We start from the raw sequence: 25,738 nt of genomic DNA on the forward strand, positions 1-25,738 counted from the left end.
ATATATATATATATATATATATATATATATATATCATTGCAATTCTAAACATATTTTTGGATTAAAAATTTATTCTAAAAATAGAAAAATGAAATAAAATTACCAAATGAATTTTTATTTCAAATTTATATTCAAAAATAAAAAAAAAATAGAGAAATAGAAGAATAAAATAACTATCGACAATAATATCTAATCGCAATAAGTTATCTAGAGGGTAAAATAACTATGGACAATAATATCTAATCGCAATAAGTTATCTAGAGGGTCAATGATGAGGAAGGAACGGGGAAGATACGTAGGAGTAGTGCCGTTGTTTCCTGAGTTGACCCCCACTTCTGCCTCATTCCACGGAACTTTGTTTTCCAATAAAGAAGAAGATTAGTCCGATGTAATAATAGAGTTTAGACCAACTTTCATGGGAGAATATAACAAGTGGAGGAAAGAAAGGACTCGAAAATGAATTATTTTTTTTTGGAGATTCTTAGTGCGAAAGTGAGATCCCCACCCCCAAGCTTATCGTTTCAAGTTGGAAAAGTCAACCATCGTCATCCTTATAATATAACGCCGTTGAACCACTCGCTTCGATCCATGCTCTTCCTTTTCAAAATCTAACGATGATGGTCTAGATAAATCGCACAACCGAAGTATAGTGTAGTGAAGGTAACTCGCCACGTAGCATTTTATCTAGACGCGTTGTAAGGTCATCCTTCATGGGCGTAGCACTTAGTTCTCAAACTTTCAATCGATGGGTCGCTTTGGCCGTATTGTTTTATAACGACAGATTAGGTACACATCTATTAAAAGTCTCTCTCAAACATGATTTACGATAAATCCGCCAAACAAGAAGATCATATCGAAAATGATTCAATTTAGATTGACACATTTAATCCATTTTTGACTTATTTCTATCCAATACAAATTTAGTGACTCATCCAACTTAATTCATACCTAACTCATACTCAACCTTATTGTATTATTTTTAATCCAATGTAAAAAAAATCCATACCCAAATCGAAGTGAGAGCATGGAACAAGCATATGTGAGATCAAATGAGGAAGATAGAGTGAAGAAAGAGTTATATAAGTGAGGTGGGTTTAAGTAAGTCGTAAACCCATTTAACATTCATATTATTTTGAGTTTTACCATTTTAGATCCATTTATCACTCATTTATCATATAACAAATATGAGTTAAGAAATAGGTCAGTAACCCATTTTGACAAATTCAATTTGTGGGATGTAATAAGAATTCTGATGATTGCGTTTGGTCCGCGGCCCGCTGATGTGAACCACATGATATTCTCCTAATATCTGATTTACGGACGTAACGAAAAACTTTCTCGTCTGAGGTTGTCACGTAAATCCACAGGCCAAAAATGTACAAAACAGAGAGGACAAAGCCGAACGGGAAAAGGGCCAAAATATGCCAAAATTCGTCCTGCACTCATTCTGCACTCCCAATCAAAACTTAAGGTTAATGCTCTCCTTATCACGGCGTTAATTAACGTTAGTTATTACTCTCTATTTAAAATTAATTTTCGCAGAAAACATATACTTAAAAAAATTCTTAAGTCATCATATTTCCTAATATTTTATTATCGACTCTGTGGTGATTTTCATGAGAAGAAAAACGAGACAAACTTCACATACTTCCACACGCAACACACGCAAGCAACCTAACCACGTTATGGCACGGTCAAGCGAGCAATTTACGTCTATAAATACAAAACAAAAAATTCGAAATTCTTACGCTTTCGATTAAAAACAAAAGAAATAGAGAAAGTCAAATAGTTGAGTGAATTATGTGGAACGGCGTGATGATTTATTAGATAAGCATGTGTAATGATAATTCAATCTTATCACACCAAATCTGTGGGCTAGTGAAATAATAATAAAAAAAAAAAATAGTAATGACCTTCCCCAAAAAGATTGCTTTTTATTATTATCCTTAAAAGGAGGCATTAAAAACTGCAAAATGAAATTGACAAAATTATTATTAGTTTTTTATTGTCCAACTAACGATATTTGGGGGGGCAACCAATACTTAAGCAACAAATAATGAACTTAGAAGAATTAGAAAAGTAACTAGTTTTCCGACCATCAATTCCCTTAAAATGCGGTGTTTTGATCACCTAAACTTTGAATATTCATTTCGTTGACTGCAACAATGGATTCCATTAGATTCCAATTATCTTTTGTGGGTGAATCCAATGGAGTATCTGAACATCTCCATTGAATTGGCTCAACTAATTTTATAAATCGTTCTTTCTGTGTGTATCGATCAAATAAGATTCTTCTTGCAAGGCGACATTGTGATGCCATCAAGATTACATTGAACAGGAAAACCCTTTGTTTCAAACGTAGAATTTGTCGTATTCAAGAATAAGCTTTTAACCGCTCAACGTTGGAAAGATTCCAATTATCTTTTGGGCTAGTAATGTGAACTGAGCTATTGATTGTTGCCAAAGACACGTTATCCTTCTCTGTTTTTGTCGTTCCATTGGATTTGGCCAAGGTTTGATAAACGAAACTCTATTTTGTAAGTTGTGGAGTAATTGCGCGAGATTAATTTGTGATTATGATCCATTGCGTTAAGTACATAAATTGAGTTCATATGATGCACATCCAATTGTAGACAAAGGGAAGGCATGCATGCACAACCAATTGGAATGTGGTATCCGATGACGTCCAATGTATGAAATTGGGAAAATTATTGAAATGGTCCCAAACTTATTATATAGGTATCAATTTGGTAATAAAACTTTTCAATAATGCCAATTTCAATGGCTGGCAGGACTAAGCAACCGTGTCAAATATTTTCGATGATAATTGACCAAAATAACTATATTAGAATTTTGCGCAGAGGTTTAGGACTAAATTGACAAAATTGAAAAATTTAGCATTGAACTAGCATTCATATAATACATTCAAGACTTTTTGGGTAATTCTCCCCGCACGGAACTTATTTCTTTGACTTCCTAAATCTATCTCATTTCTAAAACTACCTTAAATCGATACAAACAAAACGAGATCAAACCATGCAATGCGATCAAATCACAACCATAGTAGCTCCCCCAAATTACATGGCCCTTACTCAGCATACATCATAAGGGGCCTTAGCTGAGTTAGGTTTAACTCTATTTCAAATGAATTGTTCTATTCAGATGTTAATTTAGTAATGGATTTTCACTCGTCATTGATGTTCACTCACGAAAACTCAACAATCCCCCGTTGTCCAACATATTATGGCAATGCGGATGGGTCAGAGATTCAGGAGCCGGACGGGATAAAGATGACGTCGCAATCACTATTTTTAATGGGATCCCCTTTACTACAAAAAAAAAAAACCTCCCAGCCGAATCAACCTCACCGTATAAATTCCAAAAAAAAAAAAAAAAAATGTCTATGCTGTCCAATAGGGTCATTACCCATCGCCCAAATCGATCTGTGTTGGGGGACGAAATCAAGATTAAATTAATCGGGTTGAACATACCGCGATTGCAGGCCCAGGGAGATCCATCTTCCTGGATATTTCCAAGGATCCAGCTCAGAAACAGTTGCCGGTCGAAGGTGACTCGCCAAAGTCAAACAAAAAAAACGTCACCTTTCAATCTCTCTCCCTCTCTCCCTCTCCCTCTCCCTCTCTTCCCTTTTAAATACGCAGAACGAATCACGCATTCTCTGCCACTCTGTGCCCCACCCCCTCCCCCCCTCCTCTCTCTCTCTGCGCACTGGAGTTGAGCTGAGTTTCGTGCTGCTTCCCGGGTGCAAATCGTCCGCCACATCGCCGCCGCCGCCGCCGCCGCCGCCGCCGCGCAGCAGGAAGCCGCCATGGGAACGTACGACAACAGTCACTACGTGAGTCCTCTCTCTCTCTCTCTCTCTCTTCTCTCCTTCATACGTTGGTGAATGCTCTCTCTCTCTGTGAGATGGTGAATGAGGAGCCACAACGAGTACGTGGCTCTGCTTCTGCCCATGTCCTCGGCTCTCATTCTCAACCTCAAAATCTATGGCCGATCTTATTCTCGTAACCCGCCAACCGAAAATTAAATAAAAAAATTTATAAAAAAAAAAAATGTTCCTTAATTTTTGCAAATTATCAGCTTTCGTTTCTCGGGACGGACTTCAGAGGTGTGCCGCCTTCGTTCTGAATTTTAATGTAGGCGCTGGGGTTGATTCACGAGATTCATCCGTAGAGCCACGCGTCGAGTTTTTATTGGGCGAGTGAGTTGACTGTGACTGGGGGCTTTCAATGCTCGTTCGGTGCTCTGTCGCTTGACCGAGTAAACGGATCGACGCGAGTGCGTCCCCACTGCTTTGGCTTTAAAGAAAGAAGCCAAAACTTAGTTTCTGCTATTTTGTCAAAATTCAAGAAAATACAATTCAAGATTTCAAAAATTATGAATTTTCTTTTCTTTGGGGGGGATAATCTCCACGCCAATATACGCATATTTTTTCAAAAAAAAAAAGTTTTTAGCAGTTCACATTAAGAATATATTAAATTTATATTCTCGAAATCATCAAACCTCCACTTTTCATAAAAAAAAAAAATTAATAATTTAGAACATTTTTTTCCTAAAATTGATCACTTACATAGTTTGAAATAATTTGTTAATGAAAAATAGTTTCATTATCAATAACAATTTATATCTCAAAATTTTAGTAGACAATGATAATATCTTTCGTTTCTCTATTTTTGTAAGCTAACCAAGCTATCGTCTTTAAAGAAAAAAAAATATTTTCCAAATCTTTTATTTGTCACAAAATAAACACATCCTCAATTAAGCGCTCACCATAGCTCATAGAAAACACAAAAAAATGTAAATCATAGGAAAAAGAAGCCTTTAGAAGTGCAGTTTTACAAAGTACGACGACATCAATACAAATCCAAAACTCTCCTAGCTCATAGAAAAGCCATGGGGCATGACTCTTGCATTATTGGTACTATATACTCTTCAAATGGTGTTAGTACCGTCACAATCTGTCAAAATAATTTACTCTTCACGCGGCTTCGAGTACAAAAATAATTTTGTCAAAGGACATTGAAATTGTTATTGTTGTACTTTTTTGTACGAAATTATCTATCCATCGCCCAATTGTCATCATTTTTTTAATTGATCATTTAAGTATCATAACTTTAAAAAAAAAAAAAAAAAGTTCACCATAGGTGGCATGACTTATATTTTGCATTTGAAGTAAGGTTTTTCGTTTTCAGAAATAAGTGATCTATTGAAAATTCTTCAAAGTAAGCGTGGTATAAAAATAATGGCATTTTTTGTGTCTTCTTCCCAAATGAATGTTAACATAGCATGTTGCGTTGCATGTCTGTAAACCCAAGCTTTTTCCTTCTTCTTTTAATGTTAAGTATGTTGCCTATAGTTAAAGATTTTAGCTTATATTAATGAGAGAAACATGTGAGGTTCACTCCTCGACGTGGCTTAGTTGTCGTAATCCAGTCGACCTTTGGACACATGGTTGACAACTTTCATTATTTCTTTTTATTATTTCTTTGAATATCCGATCTTTACTTCAACGCACGTTACCCAACGTGGTCCATCATCAGATTTACGATTTGTTTAATTTAGATACGAAACGGTAAAGATCAAGGGTCTCCAATTTTTCGGTAAATTGTTCGAATTCAATGAATCGTTTGAAAAGAGAATGCCATTTTTAAAAAGGCCGCTCTTGCGTTTTGCTTTGACCGTGTGACTTCATAGTCGTGACCACCACCACGAATAATTATTAGGCACCTCGATTATGTGCATGTCATCGATCCTAAGACAATTACGTGTTGATGGCTAACATCAGCAAAAATTGTCCAAAAAATTGTGAATCTATCGGACGAAGGCCGATTCAATACTAATTTTTTCCATTTTTTCAATTTGGTCTTAAATCTTTTAGCAATTCACCAATATAATGTAGAAGTTGACCATCCACTATGGATCGGCTGACCAACGCTGAAGTGGATCGCCACATCAGCGATTTCAAGGTAAAATTGGTCAAAATAACTAAATTGAAAAATTATAAAAAGACAAAATTGAAAAATTTTGGATTGGAACTAATCGCCATACGATAGGTTTAAGACTCCGGCTAACACCATGTGAACATCCCACCATTAGGAAATCTGATCAAAAAACTTTTAATTATAGGTAGAGAGAGATTATATATACATGAAAAGAATATAACCCCATAGTTAATGGACATGAAAATCGGATTAGGAGTGGCACATAAAATTTGACTAGCAGGGTAGATGCATACACGAAAGGGTAAAATCTTCGGTACCGTATAAAAAAGTTCAACCCAAAAAGCTTAAGTTTATAAGTCAAGAGAAATCACATGCATAAAAAACATATGCACTCTATTAATAAGGAAAGTGAGATATTTTGATATGCACAATGTCGATTTTAGGATTCAATTAAAATGCTATGATTGGTGGGCTCGTTTGCGAATATCTTGTTGTTACTTTGGGAGCAAAATGTTGCTACTTTCTTGTTTAGGGATTCTAGTTTTTGGTAAATGCAAATGAGACAGAAATTTTTTTCATTCTAAGGCAAGATCTAAAGTTTGGACAAATGCTTCATGATTAATCATACAGATTGAGGAGAAACTAGCGAAGCAGAAGGAAATCGATGACTGGCTTCCCATCACCTCTTCGAGGAACGCGAAATGGTGGTACTCGGCCTTCCACAATGTCACGGCCATGGTCGGAGCCGGCGTCCTCAGCCTCCCCTACGCCATGTCGGAACTTGGATGGTATGCCAAACTTCCCAAGCAAGAAATCATTTCGGTCATTTCGAATCTATCATAGTGTGGAAGAAGTTGGTCCTGAATCAGTCTAGTCCTTGGTTATATTTCTCCTCTAGCCAGTTCGGCTGTCCTGAGTCCACCATCTTTTTCTTTCCCTGTGCCTAATTTAGTGCAAGTAGCGTTTTGGGCAAATTTGATGACTAAATTTGCCTACCGGTTACTGAGTCAATCCCACGTTGCAGTGTAGTAGCTATCAGTTTGCGGATTGAACTTATGAGTCGTCCTGTCTTATGTAACTTGGCTGCTTTGTGTGTTTCTTTGATTTTCTCTAGGGGTCCTGGTGTAGCTGTGCTAGTCCTCTCATGGGTCATCACCCTGTACACGTTGTGGCAAATGGTCGAGATGCACGAGATGGTCCCTGGAAAAAGGTTCGATCGGTACCATGAGCTCGGGCAGTACGCATTCGGCGAGAAGCTTGGACTCTATATCGTGGTCCCTCAGCAGCTGGTCGTTGAGGTTGGTGTCAACATTGTGTACATGGTCACCGGAGGGAAGTCGCTGCAGAAGTTCCACGACACCGTATGCCCGAGCTGCAAGAAATTGAAGACAACCTACTTCATCATGATCTTTGCCTCTGTCCACTTTGTCCTCTCCCATCTCCCCAACTTCAACTCCATCGCCGGCGTCTCCCTCGCTGCAGCTGTTATGTCTCTGAGGTAATATTCTTCTATTCTAGCTCTTGTGAATTCCCTTCCTCATAATCGGTACAATTAAAGTCAAAACATGATTCGGGATGACATTTCATATCTTCATCTTTCAGTTACTCAACCATAGCTTGGGGAGCTTCCGTAGAGAAGGGCGTTCAGCCAGGCGTGAAGTACAGTTATAGGTCATCGACCACGGCTGGGAAGGTCTTCGACTTCTTCAGTGCCTTGGGCGATGTGGCTTTCGCCTATGCAGGGCACAATGTGGTCCTGGAGATTCAGGCGACCATCCCCTCCACTCCTGAGAAGCCGTCCAAGGGCCCGATGTGGAGAGGAGTCATTGTCGCCTACATTGTCGTGGCTCTCTGCTACTTCCCAGTCGCTCTAATTGGTTACTGGGTGTTTGGGAACTCGGTCCAGGACAATATCCTCATGTCCCTGAACAAACCGAGGTGGCTCATTGCATTGGCCAACATGTTTGTCGTCATCCATGTTATTGGAAGTTACCAGGTAATGTACAAGCTCCCCCTCGTGTCTTTCAATGTTCTTTGTGGCGATGGTGTCTTTCTAGCCTGTGACTTAAATTTATCTTCATGGTTTGGTGCAGATTTACGCAATGCCAGTGTTTGACATGATAGAGACTGTATTGGTGAAAAAATTGCACTTCAAGCCAACTGGAATGCTTCGTTTTGTGGCTCGCACTGTTTACGTGGGTAAGTATGATGCCCAGTCTCTTGTTGCTTGCTTGGACATTTTGGTCTAGGTCGTGATGTTTGTAAGTTCGGTCCCTGATTTTCCTTTCTTTCCTTTTTGTCGATATTATTGACGTCCCATTGGCATCGCAGCGTTCACAATGTTCATCGCCATCACTTTCCCATTCTTCGGCGGCCTTCTTTCGTTTTTCGGAGGGTTTGCTTTTGCCCCGACGACATACTTTGTAAGCAACCTCCTGCTAATAAACTGATTTGAAATTTGCCATTGTAAAAGTTCGTTTATTGAAATGCTTGGATGAACTTTCTGGTTCAGATGAATCCTAATGTCTCTTCTCCTTTCTGCTGTGTTTTTTTCAGCTTCCTTGCATAATGTGGCTCGCAATCTACAAGCCGAGGAAGTTTAGCCTATCCTGGTGGTCAAACTGGGTATGTTACACTCATATGGTAACTCATCCACAATCAAGCCTCGTGTTCGTTATTCAGTTCATCTGATATGGGTTTTGCTTATTCCAGGTTTGCATCATATTGGGGCTTCTGTTGATGATCTTAGCACCCATTGGAGGACTCCGGCAAATCATCCTCGCGGCCAAGACATACAAATTTTATTCTTAGACTCGCATGGAAGTGAATCCGGTTTGCCTGTGATGCGGACTGATTCAAATTACGAGTGCTTATCAAGAAAGAATGACTAAATGTTCAAGCAGGAATGCGTCTGGCAATCGTTGATCGAGTCTAGTAGGTTATTCATGAAGTATTAAGTGCATCGTTTATCTGCGATGGGCAATTTGTGACCCAGGAACTAGGGAAAGAGAAAATACGCTCAAACCCAACTTCTCTATGCTTTTTTTTTCTTTCTTTCCTGTGTGCATATATCTTGTCTTGCTGTGTAATTCTTCTGGAGCATCGATAAAAAAAAGAATGTGGACTTTAATTATCTTTCATTTAGTTCGATGAGTACATATGGTGACCACAAGTCAGCACTTCTGCCGCGAAGTGACGCAATCCGTACACTTTGGAAAACATGCTTTCTCGAAGAATTGAGGGTATGATGAAGGGTCGCGTGATTGATCTCACTTAACGTGGCTGGAGTTTCTGAATCAACATCGTGAATTAGCCTAAGATGATCACTTGCGGTGAAGAATTCGCGGGGAAATTTCGCGGTTAGATATTGCATCATTAGTTGGACTAAAACTGGACTTTGCAGCATTTTAACGAAAAGAATCCAAATAGAACAGAATCGTAAAGAAAAAACAAATCAAAGAATGTCCTGCTAAGGGCGATTCGGTTCAGTACTTATAGAACCCTTTTAAGTCCCCAAAAACCCAAGGGCAAATGTAATTACCATTTGGCAAAAATTCTAGATTTCTTTGGGAGATGCAATTGCATTCCAAGGCAAGTTTGAAGATATTTTGGAATGTTACAATTCCAAAATGCAAATAGACTTTTTTTTCTTTTCAACTTTGCCCTCATTCAACTTTATAATTCCGGAAATGTCTTTGAAAATCCTTACTTTGCCTTAGCCACCGAAGTGCCATCAATGAGCGACCGGCAACTAGTCAGCATGCCATCGACGAACAGCCGATGGCCAATTTGGCTCACAACAGTGGCTGAGTTCCGTCAGCAAATAATTTGAAATTTTTCAATAAAAAAATCAACATAAATCTTTTACAAAGTGTAGTTTTTACCTAATGGAAGATACATCAAAGTTATTGTTAAATATGTTTTTAAAATATACTTTATCAAATATTACTTACATTTTGAAAAACCCTTTTAGCTCAATGGCCATTGCATTTTCTAAAAGACATACCCAAACTCCTTTTGTAAGTGTAGCGGTTCTTTTTCCCATGTGGACTCAGAAAGTATACAGTACCGATAGCCTGGAAAATACAGTGGGCTCAATCTGTTCAGTGTCTATTCCCTTGTGGCTAGATTCGGGTCAATCGTGCTTCTTCAGTATTCTCTTTGCTGACTTAAGCCATTTGGACAGGTTAGAGCCAACTAGTAAGTCAACCAAAAGCCCAGTCATTTCCAAAGGATCGACCTCGCCTATTTCATAGTACTTTTCAAAGAAAGGATCACTTTTGCAGACGTTGGAAGCCACTCTGCGCTATTCCATCAAGTGACTCCGAAAATTTCTGGAGAACTGGAAATGGATCGAACAGGGCCTGCAAGAGCCATCATTAACTTAAATACATGGTAATGAGATCATAAACTGAGATCATCAAGAGACCTCACCACAAACTAATTCACGAATTGTCAATAGCTCCAGAAAGAGTACCTGAATGTCTGCTGTACGTTCAGACTTGTGAAGCCACCCGTTCCTCAACATACGCAATAATTCTGTGACTTTACCATAATTATAATTCACGCTTGACGGGTCAGTCGAAAGTAGAGGATCTACGCAGCTTTTCCAATTCCTTCGAAAGATCAATCCAACTTTGTTATTCAAGTCCTGAAGAAAAGCGGAATTGGGATGGCGCACCTTTAACCATTGTGCTCTATCGGACAAGTCACAGAGAAAGTCCATCCTCTTCTCTGGACTCCGAATGTACAACCTTGTCTGCTGCCGTTGTCCTGCCCGCAATCAAAAGCATTAGTATATTAGCTCAACATGCCGAAAGAAATGGTTGCAATCTCTATAACAGCGTTGGCTCAATGAGAGATGACATCACTCTCACCTCAATGTAGGATCTGGCTTAGCAAACCCATGAGATGATAAGCTACTTTAGGGCACGTGTGGTAATGTTTCTATTATCGGGAATAATTTCTGTTCAGAAATATTTTTTTTCATTTTTATTTATTGGACAAGTTTCTGAATAAAATAGCATGTTTAATATGATTCCAAATTTTTTTGTAACTTAGAATTTCTTTTAATTTTATAATAATTCTATTACATTTTTTTTCTTTTTTCTTTTTTTGTTTTCCTTTTCTTCTTCTCCCTCTAACCAACGAGGTCATCGGTCTTGAGGGAGCCTCCCCTTGGCTAGGCAAGGCTAAGCTCGCCCAACTACCGGTGAGACTCAACCCCATCTAGCCAACGCAAGGTAGGCGTCGCTCAGCCGGGCAAGCTCGATCTCGCTTGATCTCGGGCAAGGTCGAGCCTCACCCAACCACAATGAGGCTCAGAGCAACCTTGTCAGTGGCTCCAACTAGGTCGCTAGGTCTCCTCTAGCCAGTCATTGGCCAAGGCCTAGGTCGGCGACCAACTAGGAGAAGAAGAGGAGGAAGAGAAAAATAAAAGAAAAGAGGAAAAAAAAAGAATATAATTTGAGTTTGGTTCTTGAGTTGTTCCCAAGAATAAAAAGATAATTTTTTTTTTACTTCTTGATTTTGTTCCAACTTCATTCCGAGGAACAAAGCCATATACAAACGGATTTCTATTCCGGAGGAAAAGAAAAAAAAAATAGAGAAATACGAGCATTACCAAATGCACCCTTATTGATCCACTAGCAATACGTTCATTCTAAAATTCTTTATAGTCATGTCACGTTCTGGAACGTCACCAAATGGATGACTTCCCTGAGTGACAACACAATAGAATAAGAGACAGCCAACGCCGTGCTTGTCACTTGAGGTTGTTGGGCACCGATCAGGATAAAAGAGTTCTAGCGCTTGATATCCGGAGGCAAGCCTTGCCAGAATGCCTATGGAGGCATTTAGGGAGCCCAACATCGGACATCTTGGCACATGGATATTTAAAATCGACAATCAATACATTTTCGGGCCATTTTATTTGATTCGATCCTTCACCTCTCAACGAAGGATTTGAAGAAAAATATACTTTCTTGTGATTTGTATCCAAGGGTCAATTAAAAATTGAAAAATTGGATTATTTAATTGTGAAACATAATTTTTAAAAAAAAAATTGGATCAATACTCCCAATTTAATGAGTACTAGTAAAGGATTCATAAATAAATATAAAAAAGTGTAAATCATAACTAAATCTTCCATTTTTTTTTCTTTTTCAATAGGAAAGATTAAAGCAAAATAGCTATAAATTAATAAGATTAAAGGATGATTTTAATTTACACATATTACATTTTTCAGCTCAGTGGATGAACCATATGACACGCATGTAAATGACAGACTCCTAGTAGCATATGCTTGTATCGCGAATTACAAGGTAACATTTTGATTCAAATCTAAGCCATATTTTGACTCAGAATGAAGACATGGATCACCATCAGCATTCCAAACATTCCACATTATATCTCTAAGCGATCACCACTTATGATGTGCATGATCATCGAAGATGGTGAAATTTGAAAAAAGTGATATCTACGATCACAACACTCATGAACACCAAACACGGGTTCCTGATAGTAGATTACTCGTGATTCTCTCTTGAGTATAATTGTAAGCACCATCAATGAAGAATAAGTGATTGGAAATGCTTCAACTTTGAAATTTTGATTCAAATCTAAGCCATATTTTGACTCAGAATGAAGACATGGATCACCATCAGCATTCCAAACATTCCACATTATATCTCTAAGCGATCACCGCTTATGATGTGCATGATCATCGAAGATGGTGAAATCTGAAAAAAGTGATATCTACGATCACAACACTCATGAACACCAAACACGGGTTCCTGATAGTAGATTACTCGTGATTCTCTCTTGAGTATAATTGTAAGCACCATCAATGAAGAATAAGTGATTGGAAATGCTTCAACTTTGAAATTTTAATTCACGAGCACTCTCTCAAATGGACCGAATGACCTTTCTAAATACTCCTCCATGCCTTTTTAACCGTTGGCACTTTCTAGAAGAATTTCTTCCAATCAACCAGTTGGACAAAATCAATTAAGGAAATCTTATAGCCATTTGAAGATTGAGGTGAAAATTCGAAAATTTTGATCGCCCATACAATCAAAATCTAGTTTTCCATAAGTAAATGCTTCCCCAAAAGGAACTTGTCTTCGAAATTGATTTTATCAATCCGTGATTGATTTCATCAATATATTTAGAAAATGTAAGTGAGATTCTCTACCAGAAAGCTAGATATTAAAGATAAATCTTGCACAAACTGAATCCTTGTTGAATGATTAATAATCTAAGTCTGATTATATCTCCGTTCTTGACTTGGGTTCAATCTGTATCTTCGTCAGAGTGGGAAAGATTTCTGATGTAAAATAGACTTTGATAGCATTCCACCATATAACACAGAAGTCTAATATTCCTCAGAGTAACAGTGAGAATAAGAGAATGAAAGTTTTGTCAACTTCAAAACCTTATAGGAGTTTTCTTAACATTCGTTATTCAGTTCATCGGATATGGGTTTTAATTATTCCAGGTCCGCATCATACTCAGGCCTTTGTTGATGATCTCATCACCCATCGGCGGACTCCAGCAAATCATCATCCAGGCCAAGACATACAAATTCTATTCTTAGACTCTCTTGGAAGTGAATCCGGTTTGTCTGTGATGCAGACTGATTAAAATTTCAAGTGCTCATCAAGAAAAATCATAACCCATGGTGGGTAAGACTAAATGTTCAAGGAGGAGTACGCCTGGCGATTGTTGATCATGTCTAGTAGGTTATTCATGAACTATAATGTTCGTCTGTGATGTCGAATTTGTGACTTGGGAACTAGGGAAAGATAATACACTCCAACCCAACCCCTCTATTTTTTTTTTCCTTCCTTCCCTGTGTGCATATATCTTCTATTGCAGCGTAATTCTTCTTTAGCACCAATTAAAAAAAAAAAAAAAAAAGATTGTGGACTTCAATTATCTTTCATTTAGTTCGATGATTACATACGGTGACCGAAAGTCAGCACTTCCCCCGCGGAGTGACACAATTGATACACTTTGTAAGACTGATGCTTTCTCAAAGAATTGAGGGCAACATGAAAGGTCGCGTGGTTGATCTCACTTAACGTGGCTGGAATTTCCGAATCAACCTCGTGGATAAGCCTGAGATGATCACTTACGGTGAAGAACTCATGGGGAAATTTCGCGATTAAATACTGCTGAACTGAAACTAGACTTTGTGGCATTTCAATGAAAAGAATACAAATAGAACATAACTCGTAAGGAAAGAAAATCAAAGACTACGCTGCTAAGGGTGCATTTGTTGTATTTATAAAATATTTCGGACCCCAAAACCCCTATGGCAAATGCAACATTTGACAAAAATTTTGGCTTTCCTTTGGGAGATGCAATTTGCATTTCCAAAACTCTCTAAGACCTTTAACCTAAGGCTGCGTTTGGTAGTCGGGATAAAATTCGGGATAGGATATAATTTATCATATCCTATGTTTGGTGCTCACTCGGGATAGGATAAAGTCGGATATAATGGGGATATAGACATGATAAAATTATCCCATGGGGGAGGTGGGATAAAGGTGGACAAGATTTTTAATATCCATAATAGGAAAGTTATTTTTCTTGAATAACAAACTTATTAAATTAACAAAATTGAAATTATATTTCAATATAAATAATATTTGAATTATAATTTAAGAAAATAAAAATAAAAATAAAAAATTATTTTTAATTAATCTTATTTTAATTTATATATTCAATTTTAATTCTATTTTATAATAAAATTCAATCTATAAATTAAATATTTATATTTATTATATATTTTAGGTATTTTTGTATTTTAAATATGTTAGTAAAGGTTTACTATTTGATAATTTTTATTAAAAAATGATGAAAGGGAAAAAAAGAAATAATAATGAAAATAATATAAAAAAGAGGAAAAATATAATAAATAATAAATAAATTAAGGAATAGTGTTACGAGATATTTTCACCGTCTTCATTTATGAAGATTTAGGTTCATTTATAATGATATGTCATTTATATATATAAAAAAAAAATGTACATAATGTGAACATATTCGACTTTAATTGCGATTCACTGGCTTGGATGGGATATAAAAAAATTTCAGGATTTTATATCATATCTTATTCAATCTATCCCGATTATAAATCCAGGACAACCAAACGTAGCCTAAAGGCAGGTCCAAAGATATTTTGGAATGCTATACTTTCAAAAAGCAAATACTCTTTTTTCTTCCAACTTTGCCCTCATCCAACTTCATAATTTGGGAAATGTCTTTAAAACCCTAACTTTGCCTCAACCATCAACTATCAATGAGCAACTAATGAGCAATTGGTGTGCCACTGGCAAAAGTGACACAATCAATACACTTTGTAAGGGTGGAGTTTCCGAATCAACCTTGTGGATAAGCCTGATATGATCACTTGTGGTGAAGAATTCGATGGTTGTATAATGTTGACAACTAAATTTTACAATTTTATTTAGAACTTAATAATGTAGATAATTAGAGATTAATTTTTAAACCCTAGACAAAAAAATAATTTTCGCTAAATTGCATCACATATTAGCATTAGGAATATTTGCATCACTAATGGTAATTATTAATTTCTCCGAAAAAAATTGTCATCAAAAAGAAAAGAAAAAAATATTATCATTGAAAATTATAATCATTAAAAAAAATCAAATAGGACCGAGCAAGAGTTGGGCCTGCCCAGCCCTCCCCTTCTTCTTTCTTCTTTTCTTCTTTTCGCACGGACTAACCCATCTTCTTTCATTTCGGCCTAGCCCGCACGTGGGTCTTCTTCCTTCTCACTCCGATCACGCCTCTACAAGGAAAAGAAGAATACAAGTCAGAGAGAGGCAGAAGATCATGAGCTAATGGCGACGTGATCCACGGGTCAAGGTCAAGCCAGCCAACGAGTTGGCAATGGTAGAAGCCATGCATGCTAGTCAGTGGCCCTCAAAAGGGTGAGAGGGTCATTCGGCCGAGAGAGAGATTTCGAGGAGGAGAGAGATCTGAGAGCTCGAAAGAGTGGAGGGCAAGCCAAGGGGAGAGAGTGAGACCAAGAGAGTGTTTCACCGTTGCCTGAATTATGCCCATTGCTCGCCGTCCGAACCAAGTAGGCCTCCCCAAGCCATGTGCTCTTTTTTTTTTTTAGGTGTCTAGTCAAAGCTCACGACCGACCAGTTTGCTCGAGCTCCGGCCTCACCAGTCCTACATGGAAGCTTCTAGATGTTTTGGTACATGTTGATAGAAGTCTAGGTTTGTGCTCGAGTCCATATTAGGCCAAAAGTCCTTTGTTTCATTTGTGTGTGCCAATTGTTTGTTGAAATGCCTAAAAGAGATCCAAGCCTATGAGTATGTTGTCATCAAAGATACATGTTAATTAACATAATTAAGTACCTAAAAGGCACTAATTACTTAATTGGTATAATTAAGTTCTCAAACCTAGATTCTTTAGTTATATAGAAAGTGAGGTATACTATCATATCTCACTAGATTTGTAATTAACCCCAATAGGTTAGTAGCGACTTATTATAAAATTATTATAAACACTCTAATGTTGTGCGAGATATGAGCTTGAGAGAATTCGTGCCTAATCATGGGCCATAAGCCCATCTTTAGGCAATACCCCCTAAACCCTATAACTACGTTTGATCATCCGGATTTCCAATTAAGATAAGATATATAGGATAAGATATAAAATTTAGGGATTTTGCTATATCATATCCACCATTTAATGATTACAGTAATAACATGAGATATATTCACATCATATCATATATAGTAATTGATATAAATGACATAATAATATAAATGAACAAAAAAATTTACAAACGGAGATGGTAAAAGTCTCTTGCGATACTCTTATCCACTTTATTAATTTTTTATTTTCCTCTTTTTATATTAATTTTTTTTATTTCTTTCTTCCCCTTACATCGTTCTTTAATAAAAATTTATTAAATAGTAAATTGTACTAATATACATAAAATAATAAAATATATAATAAATATATTTATATTTATATATTTATATTTTAAATTTATATTTTAAAATATAATTAAATTATAATATATAAATAAAAATAATTAATTATTATTTTGAATTTCTTATATTAGAATTAAAATATTATTTATATTGAAATATAATTTGTTAACTCAAAAAGTCTGTTATTCGAGAAAAATAACTTTCCTATTATGGATATTAGAAATCCTATTCATTTTTATCCCACCTCCCCAATGGAATGATTTTCTCCAATCTATATCCCTCTTATATTTAACTTTATCATATCTTAAGCAAGTGCCAAATACAAGATGTGATAAATTTTATCATATCCCGAATTTTATCCCAACTACCAAACGCAATCTTTGTCTGTTTCCCCTCTAGACGGAAAAGATAGGTCACTAACACAAAGTTAATGACGCATTATCAAGTGAGCTGAATATGGACCTCAGCAATTTAGTGAAATGAACGACTCCATAGGTCATGTATTGATAGAAAGGAAAAGCTCAACTAGTACATAAACAAAATCAATTGAGAATACAATGCGATGGTTAATCCAAATAGTGCAGAACTCGTGAAGAAAGAAAATCAAAGACTACGCAACTAAGAGCTTGCATGGTAACATTTCTATTTTTCTCGATTTTTATTTTTTGTTCTCGAAGCAAAAAAAGAACAGAAATCTGTTTGATAACGCCAACTTATTTTTCTATTCCTTGGAATAGAAAAGTGGTTGGAGAATAGATTTGGAATAGAAATAAGAAACAAAAAAAAAAAAGTAGCTTCTTGTTCCCAAAAACAATTTTTAAAAATAAGTATTTTTATTTTATTTTCTATTTCTCTTTTGTTCTTCTTCCTTGTTGCAGCCACTGCGTGGCCGCCTACCAACCGTTGGCCATCTCTTGCCACTTGTAGTCGCGGCGGCAGCCATCCGCCAGCAACGGTTGCCACCGCCTGTAGCCCACCGATCACCGCCCACAACCCATCGGCCGACGATCACCACAGTTCGCCTACAGCCTGCCGTCGCCAACCGCCACACAATCGCCGCTTGCCACCACACAACCATTGCACTATCGTCGCTTGCCACCGCATGACCACCGACTATCGCTACCGACCGCCGCCCACTTGTCCATTGGCCGCCGCCTCCCGCAACCAATGGGCAGCAATCCTACGGCGGCTGTCAGCGGTGACAGTTGGCAATCGTGCAGCGGTCATGCGGCGATCGTGCGGTGGTTATGCAACGGTCGTGTGGCAATGGGCGGCGATCGGCAATCTGTGAATAAGAAGAAAAAATAAATAAACACAAGAATTTATAAATTTTTACCAAACGCGGTTCTATTCTTTTTCTATTCCAAGAATATAAATTTTGTATAACTACCAAACACCTTATTTTACTAAAAAATTGTTCCCGGAGTAAAAAAAAGAAAAAAAACTATTTCTGAAAGAAAAAAATAGTTCCCCGGAATAGAAACGTTGTTATGCGTACCCTAAGGGTCCGTTCGTTTCGCGAAAAATATCCTGTTTCCGAAAAATATTTTTCTAGAAGTCATTTTCCAGAAAAATGACTATATTTTCCGGTGTTCGGTTGAAACCTAAACTTTGAGTGGAAAATATTTTCCACTATTCGTTAGCTAATTTAATTATTTGAGAAAAATTATCAAAAATTGAATTTTATTATTTTTAATTGACCAAAAAATTAGTTTTTTTTTTATATATTTTTAAAAATAAAATTTTAATTATTTGTATTTTTAAAAATTGAAATTTTTATTTTTTTTTTTTTTTCTTTCTTTTTCTTTTCCTTCCTCCTTCCTCCTCCTCCTACCTCCTCCTTCCTCCGCTAGCGATTCTCAATCCACGACGATCGGCCGGCTCACGGTGGTGGCGGCGTTAACGGCGACGACGAAGACTTCCTCGCACCGATCGGCGGCAGTCGTCGCGCAGGTTCGTTTTCCCTAATCGCCGTCTCCCTCCCTCCCTTTCTTCCTCGTCCCTCCGTCCGACCTCGGGGGTTGACTCGGGGGATCAATGATCGAGTCCGTCGTTGAGACGGCCACCCGCCGGTAGGGAGTCGGTCGGTTTTCGCGTCGCGGTGGTTGATCCTCCGTCTTTTGTGGCTGCACCTACCCCCCTCTCTCCCTCCCTCCTCTTCGCGTCGGAGCTCACGGTCGGCAAGCTCACTTGGATCGGGAGCCCGAGCTCCGCTGCCAGATTCGACAAGCTCGTAGCTCCCCAGAGCCCAGCAAACCTCTGGCGAGCTTAAGCGAGGCCCAAGCCCGGCCCAGCTCGCCGGATTTGGCGAGGTCCGAGCTCCGCCCTAGGCCGACAAGAGCTCCACCTCGCCCGATCTGGCGAGGCCCGAGCTCAACTTTGCTAAATCGAGCTAGGCGAAGCCTCACGGCTGGGGCGAGGCTCAAGCTAGCTTGCGGCCGCGACCGATCGTTGGCTTGCAGCCGCAGCCCGGTTGCTGGCCACCGTCGTGGCTGGCGAACAACCAAGGCTAAGGAAGAAAGATGAAAAGAAAAAAAGAAGAAGAAAACATAAAAATAAAACAAAAATGTGTTAATAAAAAGAAGAAGAAGTCATGGAACATGTTTTCCACTTTTCCTCATCTTTGAAGGTTGTTTTTTCCAATGATGGAAAACATTTTCCTTGAGTAGTTTATTTTCCGTGAAACGAACACCGAAAAATTCAGAAAACGTTTTTCTAGAAGTCATTTTCCGTTAAACGAACGGACCCTAAGTGTAGCAGTTCAATATCCCAAATGAACACAAAAACTATGAAGTACTGAAGTTCTCACACGTGACCAATTGCCATGGTCGAATCGGGAATCTTCAAAATCGAATCCTTATTATTTTACTGCCCTATTATGTCTCCCCGAGGGGCTGGATTCCCATTTAGGAAGTTGAAATAGTGAAATTTCGGATTCTCCAACTGCAGGCTGCCAACCAAAATTGCCAAAAGCGCCAGGCCAATAGCTTTTCCTTCCTCATTCTACGTCACGGAATTAAGTGAGTGAGGACTCGAGAATCAAACATCATAAAAGAGTGATCCCAATTTCTGCAGATCCCTATAGATGGCAGTAAATCAGCCTCAATCTCCAGAAACTAGGATGACAGTAAAGAGGAATCCGCTCATGTTCATCAGAATTGGAGCCGCCAGCTGTACCAGACAGATGTGTTGCCCTCAAAGGCAAATCCGCCCAAAACAAGTTATTGGGTTGGAATTTTATTTCCATACTCATAGAAACCATCGACTGCCTAGGATAGACCAACCCATTGGGCATATAACCTTCCTTCATCTGTTTATGTTGGCGCTTCATCTTTCTCATCCTCCTCCGGTGAAGTTCTGCCAGTGATTCGCGTCGTTCCAATGGGGACTCAGGGCAATGACAGCAATGTAAGTCTGCTGCTGATTTATCTGGTCCTAGTGACGAGTGATTCGGTCGGGATCGTCTTATCTGTAGAAGGAATCGTTGCTGGCTTTCATGATTAATGGTTAATTTGTTATGTGGTTTTATCGAGGACAGAATGTCGAAACACTGGCGAAGCAGAAGGAAATCGATGATTGGCTTCCGATCACCTCTTCCAGGAATGCGAAATGGTGGTCCTCGACCTTTCACAACGTCACTGCCATGGTTGGAGCTGGTGTCCTGAGTCTCCCTTATGCCATGGCACATCTTGGATGGTAACGACTCTAAATCGAACCTAATATTTCGAATCAAAACTATGCAAAGCCGAACCAATTCATACAAAAAGATTAGAGGCTCAAATCAAAATACCGTCTTTATCTCAGAAGAACATCGAAATCTTTCCTTGAACCATGTATAGAGCAGTTTCATGAGTTAGCACAAAATCTTTTTGACTCGTATTGTACTCAGGGGTCCTGGTGTGGTAATATTGATACTGTCGTGGATCATCACTCTGTACACCCTGTGGCAAATGGTGGAGATGCACGAGATGGTCCCCGGGAAGCGGTTTGACAGGTACCACGAGCTTGGTCAGTACGCATTCGGCGAGAAGCTCGGCCTCTATATCGTGGTCCCTCAGCAGCTGGTTGTTGAGGTCGGCGTCGACATCGTGTACATGGTCACTGGAGGGAAATCGCTGCAGAAGATTTACAACTTGGCCCAACCGAATGGCAAATATATCAAGACGTCATATTTCATCATGATCTTCGCTTCGGCTCAGTTTGTTCTCGCTCATCTCCCAAATTTTAACTCCATATCCATGGTTTCTTTGGCAGCAGCCGTCATGTCCTTAAGGTATAGACATCTTCTGTTCGTTCCCCACCTCATAGAATCACTTCTGGCTCCAAGAAGTGCAGAGCTGTTGAAATTGATTTGGAAAGTTGGAAGAACATAACTTAGTCTTACGGTCAATCGCAAAAGAAAGGGAATTTCAAATTATTTATAAGCTTTATTATACGCACATCAGCTGGATGTCGTCCTTGCAGCTACTCTATTATTGCCTCGGGGGCCTCCATCAGTAAGGGGGTCGAACATAACGTCGACTATGGCCCTCCCTCCTCCACCACCCCTGGAAAGGTATTCGGCTTCCTCACTGCCCTAGGCGATGTTGCATTCGCATATGCAGGCCACAATGTGGTGTTGGAGATCCAAGCCACCCTCCCTTCAACCCCAGAGAAGCCATCCAAGGGCCCAATGTGGAAAGGAGTGGTGTTCGCCTACATTGTCGTGGCGCTGTGTTACTTTCCTGTTGCACTGATTGGGTACTGGGTGTTCGGGAATAAGGTCAAGGACAATATTCTCATTTCGCTTGAAAAGCCCACATGGTTGATCATCGTGGCCAATGCATTCGTCGTCATCCACGTCATTGGTAGCTATCAGGTACAAACTCCTGCCCAAACAATGTTTGTTTAATTGCATTGCGCAAAGAGGTCAAAAGAGCGGCAATCGATTTATACGGTATGTTATGACTCGCTGTTCTCTGATATGCAAATGCTCTGGTCTAATTCTCCACGCTACATATATGTCCTCGTTCAGCAATGATATGAAATTCGAGAACCTAGACATCCCTCTTACAGAAAATGACTGGAGTGGTTTTGCACCCAAAAAAAAAAAAAAAAAAAAAAAAAAGCAAGCTTCTTTTGGATGATGCGATAGCCGATTGAACTAAAGAGTTACTCAGGTTCATTCACAGAAATTCACTGTGCAATGTTTCTAATCTTGTGGAATGCAGCTCTATGCAATGCCAGTGTTTGACATGATAGAGACTGTCCTGGTGAAGAAACTCCACTTCAAGCCCTCAAGGATGCTCCGTTTCGTATCACGTAATACATACGTGGGTAAGTTTTCTCCCTCAACAATCACCCATGGAAAGCTTCATCAATCTAGGCTGGCTTTCCGCTTAGAAACATGTGCATAGAAACATTTTGTTAAACTCAGTCGTACTTGGTTTCGATCTCAGCTTTCACCATGTTTGTGGGCATTACCTTCCCTTTCTTCGGAGGTCTCCTGGGATTCTTCGGAGGATTCGCTTTTGCCCCAACAACATATTTCGTAAGTCTCATTGGCTCAAGTCCCCCCGTGAATAAATCTGTATATATGCTCATGGAGTTGGTTCAGGCCTCTCTGACTTTTGCGTACAATTTTGTTCAGCTACCATGCGTCATGTGGCTGGCTATCTACAAGCCCAGAAGGTTTAGTCTGTCCTGGTACGCCAACTGGGTGAGTTATCATTCAGGGTTTATCTTGTTTTTGCCAGGGCAAATAGTCACCACAAAAGTCTTCTAACAGAGTTTACTCATGAAATTTCAGATATGCATCGTGTTGGGTGTCCTCCTGGTGGTTCTAGCACCGATCGGGGCGCTAAGGTCGATCATAATAAGTGCAAAGACCTACAAATTCTACTCTTAGGAAGGAAGCTCCACCAACTGAAGACTTGTCTTTGTAGTTCGCACATATCAAGTTTCTCTCCCGTTCTAGTATAATGTTTATTTGCAAGTCACCCAGTTCGAGATATCTTTGAACATGACTATATTGCTGCTTCTTTTCCATCCGTCCATAAATTCAATAAATGGCTACGCCAGGTTTATGATTGTTTATCTTACTCAGCATCGAGTATATCTGGCATCAGACGGCCAGTCTGATAAATAGTCTTGACAGCGAAACGTTAATTGCCATTGCAAACCCGCCAGTGTTGGAAAGATTAACAAAACATGACCCCAACCGTTTTGCCCTTCGGAACAGCACATCTCGCTCAATCTAGTTTTGTTGGACAAGATTCACAGAAATTTTCTATCGAATGGTGAACACGAATCACTTCTAGATACAGCTGACCTTTACCCCAAGGTCAGTTCCCAAGGACCATGGAACTTCAACATTTCTGAACTTTATTAGGTACAATGTCAAAATGGATGCAGCAGCCAGAACTCTGATAAGATGTTCCGTTTTATCTCCTAATCCCACCAATGTTATGCACGCCTGAAGACCTAATGTAAAACGTCAACTTATATATGCTCAATCACACATCCCAGTGTCCCTAATTATTTGGATTTCCAATCCTAGAATCCATAAACAGAAACAACCTACTGAACCATAAAGCTAGCAATCTAACAATGGTATAACTTCAAATCTGATCATGCCAGCTCAAATTTTCAGTTCATGTGCTACAAGTTATGGGGTAGCTTTAATCAGAATATGACTAATGGATCGTTGAACTTGGGAAGGGGTCACAGAATCTCTCCAGCTGTTTAGGTTGTCGGGGAAAGCAGTATTAGCAAGCCCAAGACATTCAACAAATGCATCATAAGCGCGAGTCAACATATTACAGAATCAACATCCCATATAGGTGAATACAAATTCAAGCTTCTTTGGAGCTACTCCATTCATGAATTAAAGATTTCCTCATTTTCTCCTTCCAAACAGCATATTGTTAGAACTCACCACACTTAATAACAAGTTATGAAATGAGAGCTCAGCTATCATATTTGAGCATCTCGATTTACAAGTATAATAAGCTTGGCAGGAAGGCCATAGAACAGACATTACTTATGAAGAAGAAAACCAAACGCATAACCCAACACAAAGAAGCAAACATGACCAGACACGTGAAATGTATATATAAAGACAGTTGAAAAGCATGAATAGGTACTGCAGAAGCATGAGTAAAGCCTTGCGGAGATATTCATGTATTTCTTTTATATCCTTCCAATGACACAAATCTATAACTGATAACACCCTTCTAATATATCACCCCCAATCGACGCCCCAACCCAAACCCCCAGAGAAAAGATCCACAATTCACCATCGAAACTGTTCATTCAGACATCGGGGGAGGAATATAAATGACCTGAGCTTTTATCTTCTCTAACATGTGTACCATAAAATACATTATCATTACAACAAGAGAACAATGAGAGAAGACTATCTCGACTTTTTCTTCAGTCTACCTTTGCTTCTTTCCCTGAAGAGTTCGACCCAAAGATTGGAGACCCACAAAATGCTAACACCAATGGCAATCGAAACCACGACCAGCCAAGAAACCCAAACCCACCTTGGAATCACACCTTCTGCCCCACCACTCGCATAGAACACCCCCATTTTATACAGAAACAGGGGACCAAAAAGCCCCCTGACGACGGAATAAAATGAATAGAAAGGTGCGGACAAAGCATCGAACACCTTAGCCGCAAGAGCCGAGTCTCTCCTCCGCACGCCGGACAACGTCCACGCGTTTTGGCAAGCGCTCGTGACCTCCGCAAGGATCAACAGTACCAAGATAGCGAAAGCCCCGTGGCGGACCAAGTACCTGCAAGGAAAAATTGGAAATTTATACACGACACTATGAACGCATCAACGTCACGAATAACTCCAAACTGGCATCACAGGAAGAAATAAAAATCGAATCTTTTCTTTGTCGCGTCGATCGAGTAAGATTCTAGCTCCAATTTAGCAGAACACCACGGGACGAGAAAGTCACTAGGACGAAACGAAACGGCGATACCTGCAGGTGAGGAAGACGAAGAGAGTGGCCAAGTGGTGGCCGATGAAGAGGAGATCCTTGGGGTAGAACACGAGGTAGTGCACGAGATCGGCCAGGAAGTAGGCAATGCTGTACTCGAGGACGGCGTCCTGGGCGCCGGTGTTGCGGGCCGCGAAGCCGCGGGAGGGGTCGGAGAGCAGGGCGAAGGAGGCGAGGGCGACGGCGGGGTGCCGTGGGCGAGGGAGATCAGGCAGCTGGAGGCCTCGGGCCGGGCCTTGGGGCTCCAGCCGCGGAACACGACGAGGTGCCCGGCGAGGTAGACGGCGAGGAACATGGCGAGGAAGATGGGCAGCGGCGGGAGGGAGGCGCCGTCGACGAGGGCGGGGTCGGCGGCGGCCATGGGCGGCGGTCGATCGGGTGATGGATAGGTGATCGACGAATTGACTGAGCGAGCGGAGGCGTGATTCTTGGATGGAGGAGGTGGGGGGGAGTGTCAAAGAAGGAAGGAAAAGGGAGGGAGGGAGAGGCGTGCGGAGTGATTTTTAATTTTTTAGGGGTGGGAGGGGTTTAGGTTTGACCCGTCGGGTGTGGAAAATGGCAATGGATAAAGAGGATCTTTTTTTGCCCACGATTTTGGTCGCTGAGAATCGGTGATGAAAGCAGGAAGAAGGAGGAAGGAAGGGAGCGGAAGGAAGGAAGGAAGGAAGGTAGATTCGGAGATTATTATTATGCTCTTTCTGCCTTTTTGGTTTTCCGGAAAGATGACCTGCTTTCCCCCACCCCCGCGTTGATGGAATCCGGGTCCCCTGCCCTCCCTCCCTGAGTCCCTACATGATT

General features: G+C 39.7%; 3 protein-coding genes across 3 annotated transcripts; 2 read left to right on the top strand and 1 right to left on the bottom strand.

Annotated features, from left to right (window-relative positions):
• Positions 1-3,671: 3,671 nt before the first annotated feature.
• On the top strand, positions 3,672-9,103 carry LOC104422682 (lysine histidine transporter 1). Its single transcript, XM_010035077.3, has 8 exons — positions 3,672-3,856; positions 6,594-6,751; positions 7,078-7,461; positions 7,566-7,959; positions 8,057-8,162; positions 8,295-8,386; positions 8,520-8,588; positions 8,676-9,103. The coding sequence occupies exons 1-8, from the start codon at positions 3,830-3,832 to the stop codon at positions 8,772-8,774; spliced, it is 1,329 nt and encodes a 442-aa protein (XP_010033379.2). The 5' UTR covers positions 3,672-3,829; the 3' UTR covers positions 8,775-9,103.
• Positions 9,104-20,574: 11,471 nt separating this feature from the next.
• LOC104423925 (lysine histidine transporter 1) lies at positions 20,575-22,998 on the top strand. Its single transcript, XM_010036355.3, has 7 exons — positions 20,575-20,642; positions 20,836-21,219; positions 21,411-21,804; positions 22,157-22,262; positions 22,385-22,476; positions 22,576-22,644; positions 22,735-22,998. Exons 1-7 carry the CDS (start codon positions 20,590-20,592, stop codon positions 22,831-22,833), a joined length of 1,197 nt encoding a protein of 398 aa, XP_010034657.2. The 5' UTR covers positions 20,575-20,589; the 3' UTR covers positions 22,834-22,998.
• Positions 22,999-24,067: 1,069 nt separating this feature from the next.
• Positions 24,068-25,636, bottom strand: LOC120288939 (TLC domain-containing protein At5g14285). Its single transcript, XM_039303235.1, is given in 3 exon segments — positions 24,068-24,727; positions 24,923-25,127; positions 25,130-25,636. Coding segments are annotated over 3 exon segments (762 nt in total). The 5' UTR covers positions 25,302-25,636; the 3' UTR covers positions 24,068-24,342.
• Between the last annotated feature and the right edge of the window lie 102 nt (positions 25,637-25,738).

This window comes from Eucalyptus grandis, chromosome 10 (genome assembly GCF_016545825.1).
Source record: "Eucalyptus grandis isolate ANBG69807.140 chromosome 10, ASM1654582v1, whole genome shotgun sequence".
NCBI classification, from domain to species: domain Eukaryota; kingdom Viridiplantae; phylum Streptophyta; class Magnoliopsida; order Myrtales; family Myrtaceae; genus Eucalyptus; species Eucalyptus grandis.

What these genes read in the sequence shown, in the direction of transcription:
- LOC104422682 (XM_010035077.3), top strand. Translation starts at nt 3,830, where the DNA reads ATGGGAACGTACGACAACAGTCACTAC. An exon ending in GCAGCTGTTATGTCTCTGAG is followed by an intron (nt 7,462 to 7,565) that starts GTAATATTCTTC and finishes TTCATCTTTCAG; the next exon opens with TTACTCAACCATAGCTTGGG. An exon ending in TTGCCCCGACGACATACTTT is followed by an intron (nt 8,387 to 8,519) that starts GTAAGCAACCTC and finishes TGTTTTTTTCAG; the next exon opens with CTTCCTTGCATAATGTGGCT.
- LOC104423925 (XM_010036355.3), top strand. Translation starts at nt 20,590, where the DNA reads ATGGTTGGAGCTGGTGTCCTGAGTCTCCCTTATGCCATGGCACATCTT. An exon ending in ACGTCATTGGTAGCTATCAG is followed by an intron (nt 21,805 to 22,156) that starts GTACAAACTCCT and finishes TGTGGAATGCAG; the next exon opens with CTCTATGCAATGCCAGTGTT. An exon ending in ATCACGTAATACATACGTGG is followed by an intron (nt 22,263 to 22,384) that starts GTAAGTTTTCTC and finishes TTTCGATCTCAG; the next exon opens with CTTTCACCATGTTTGTGGGC.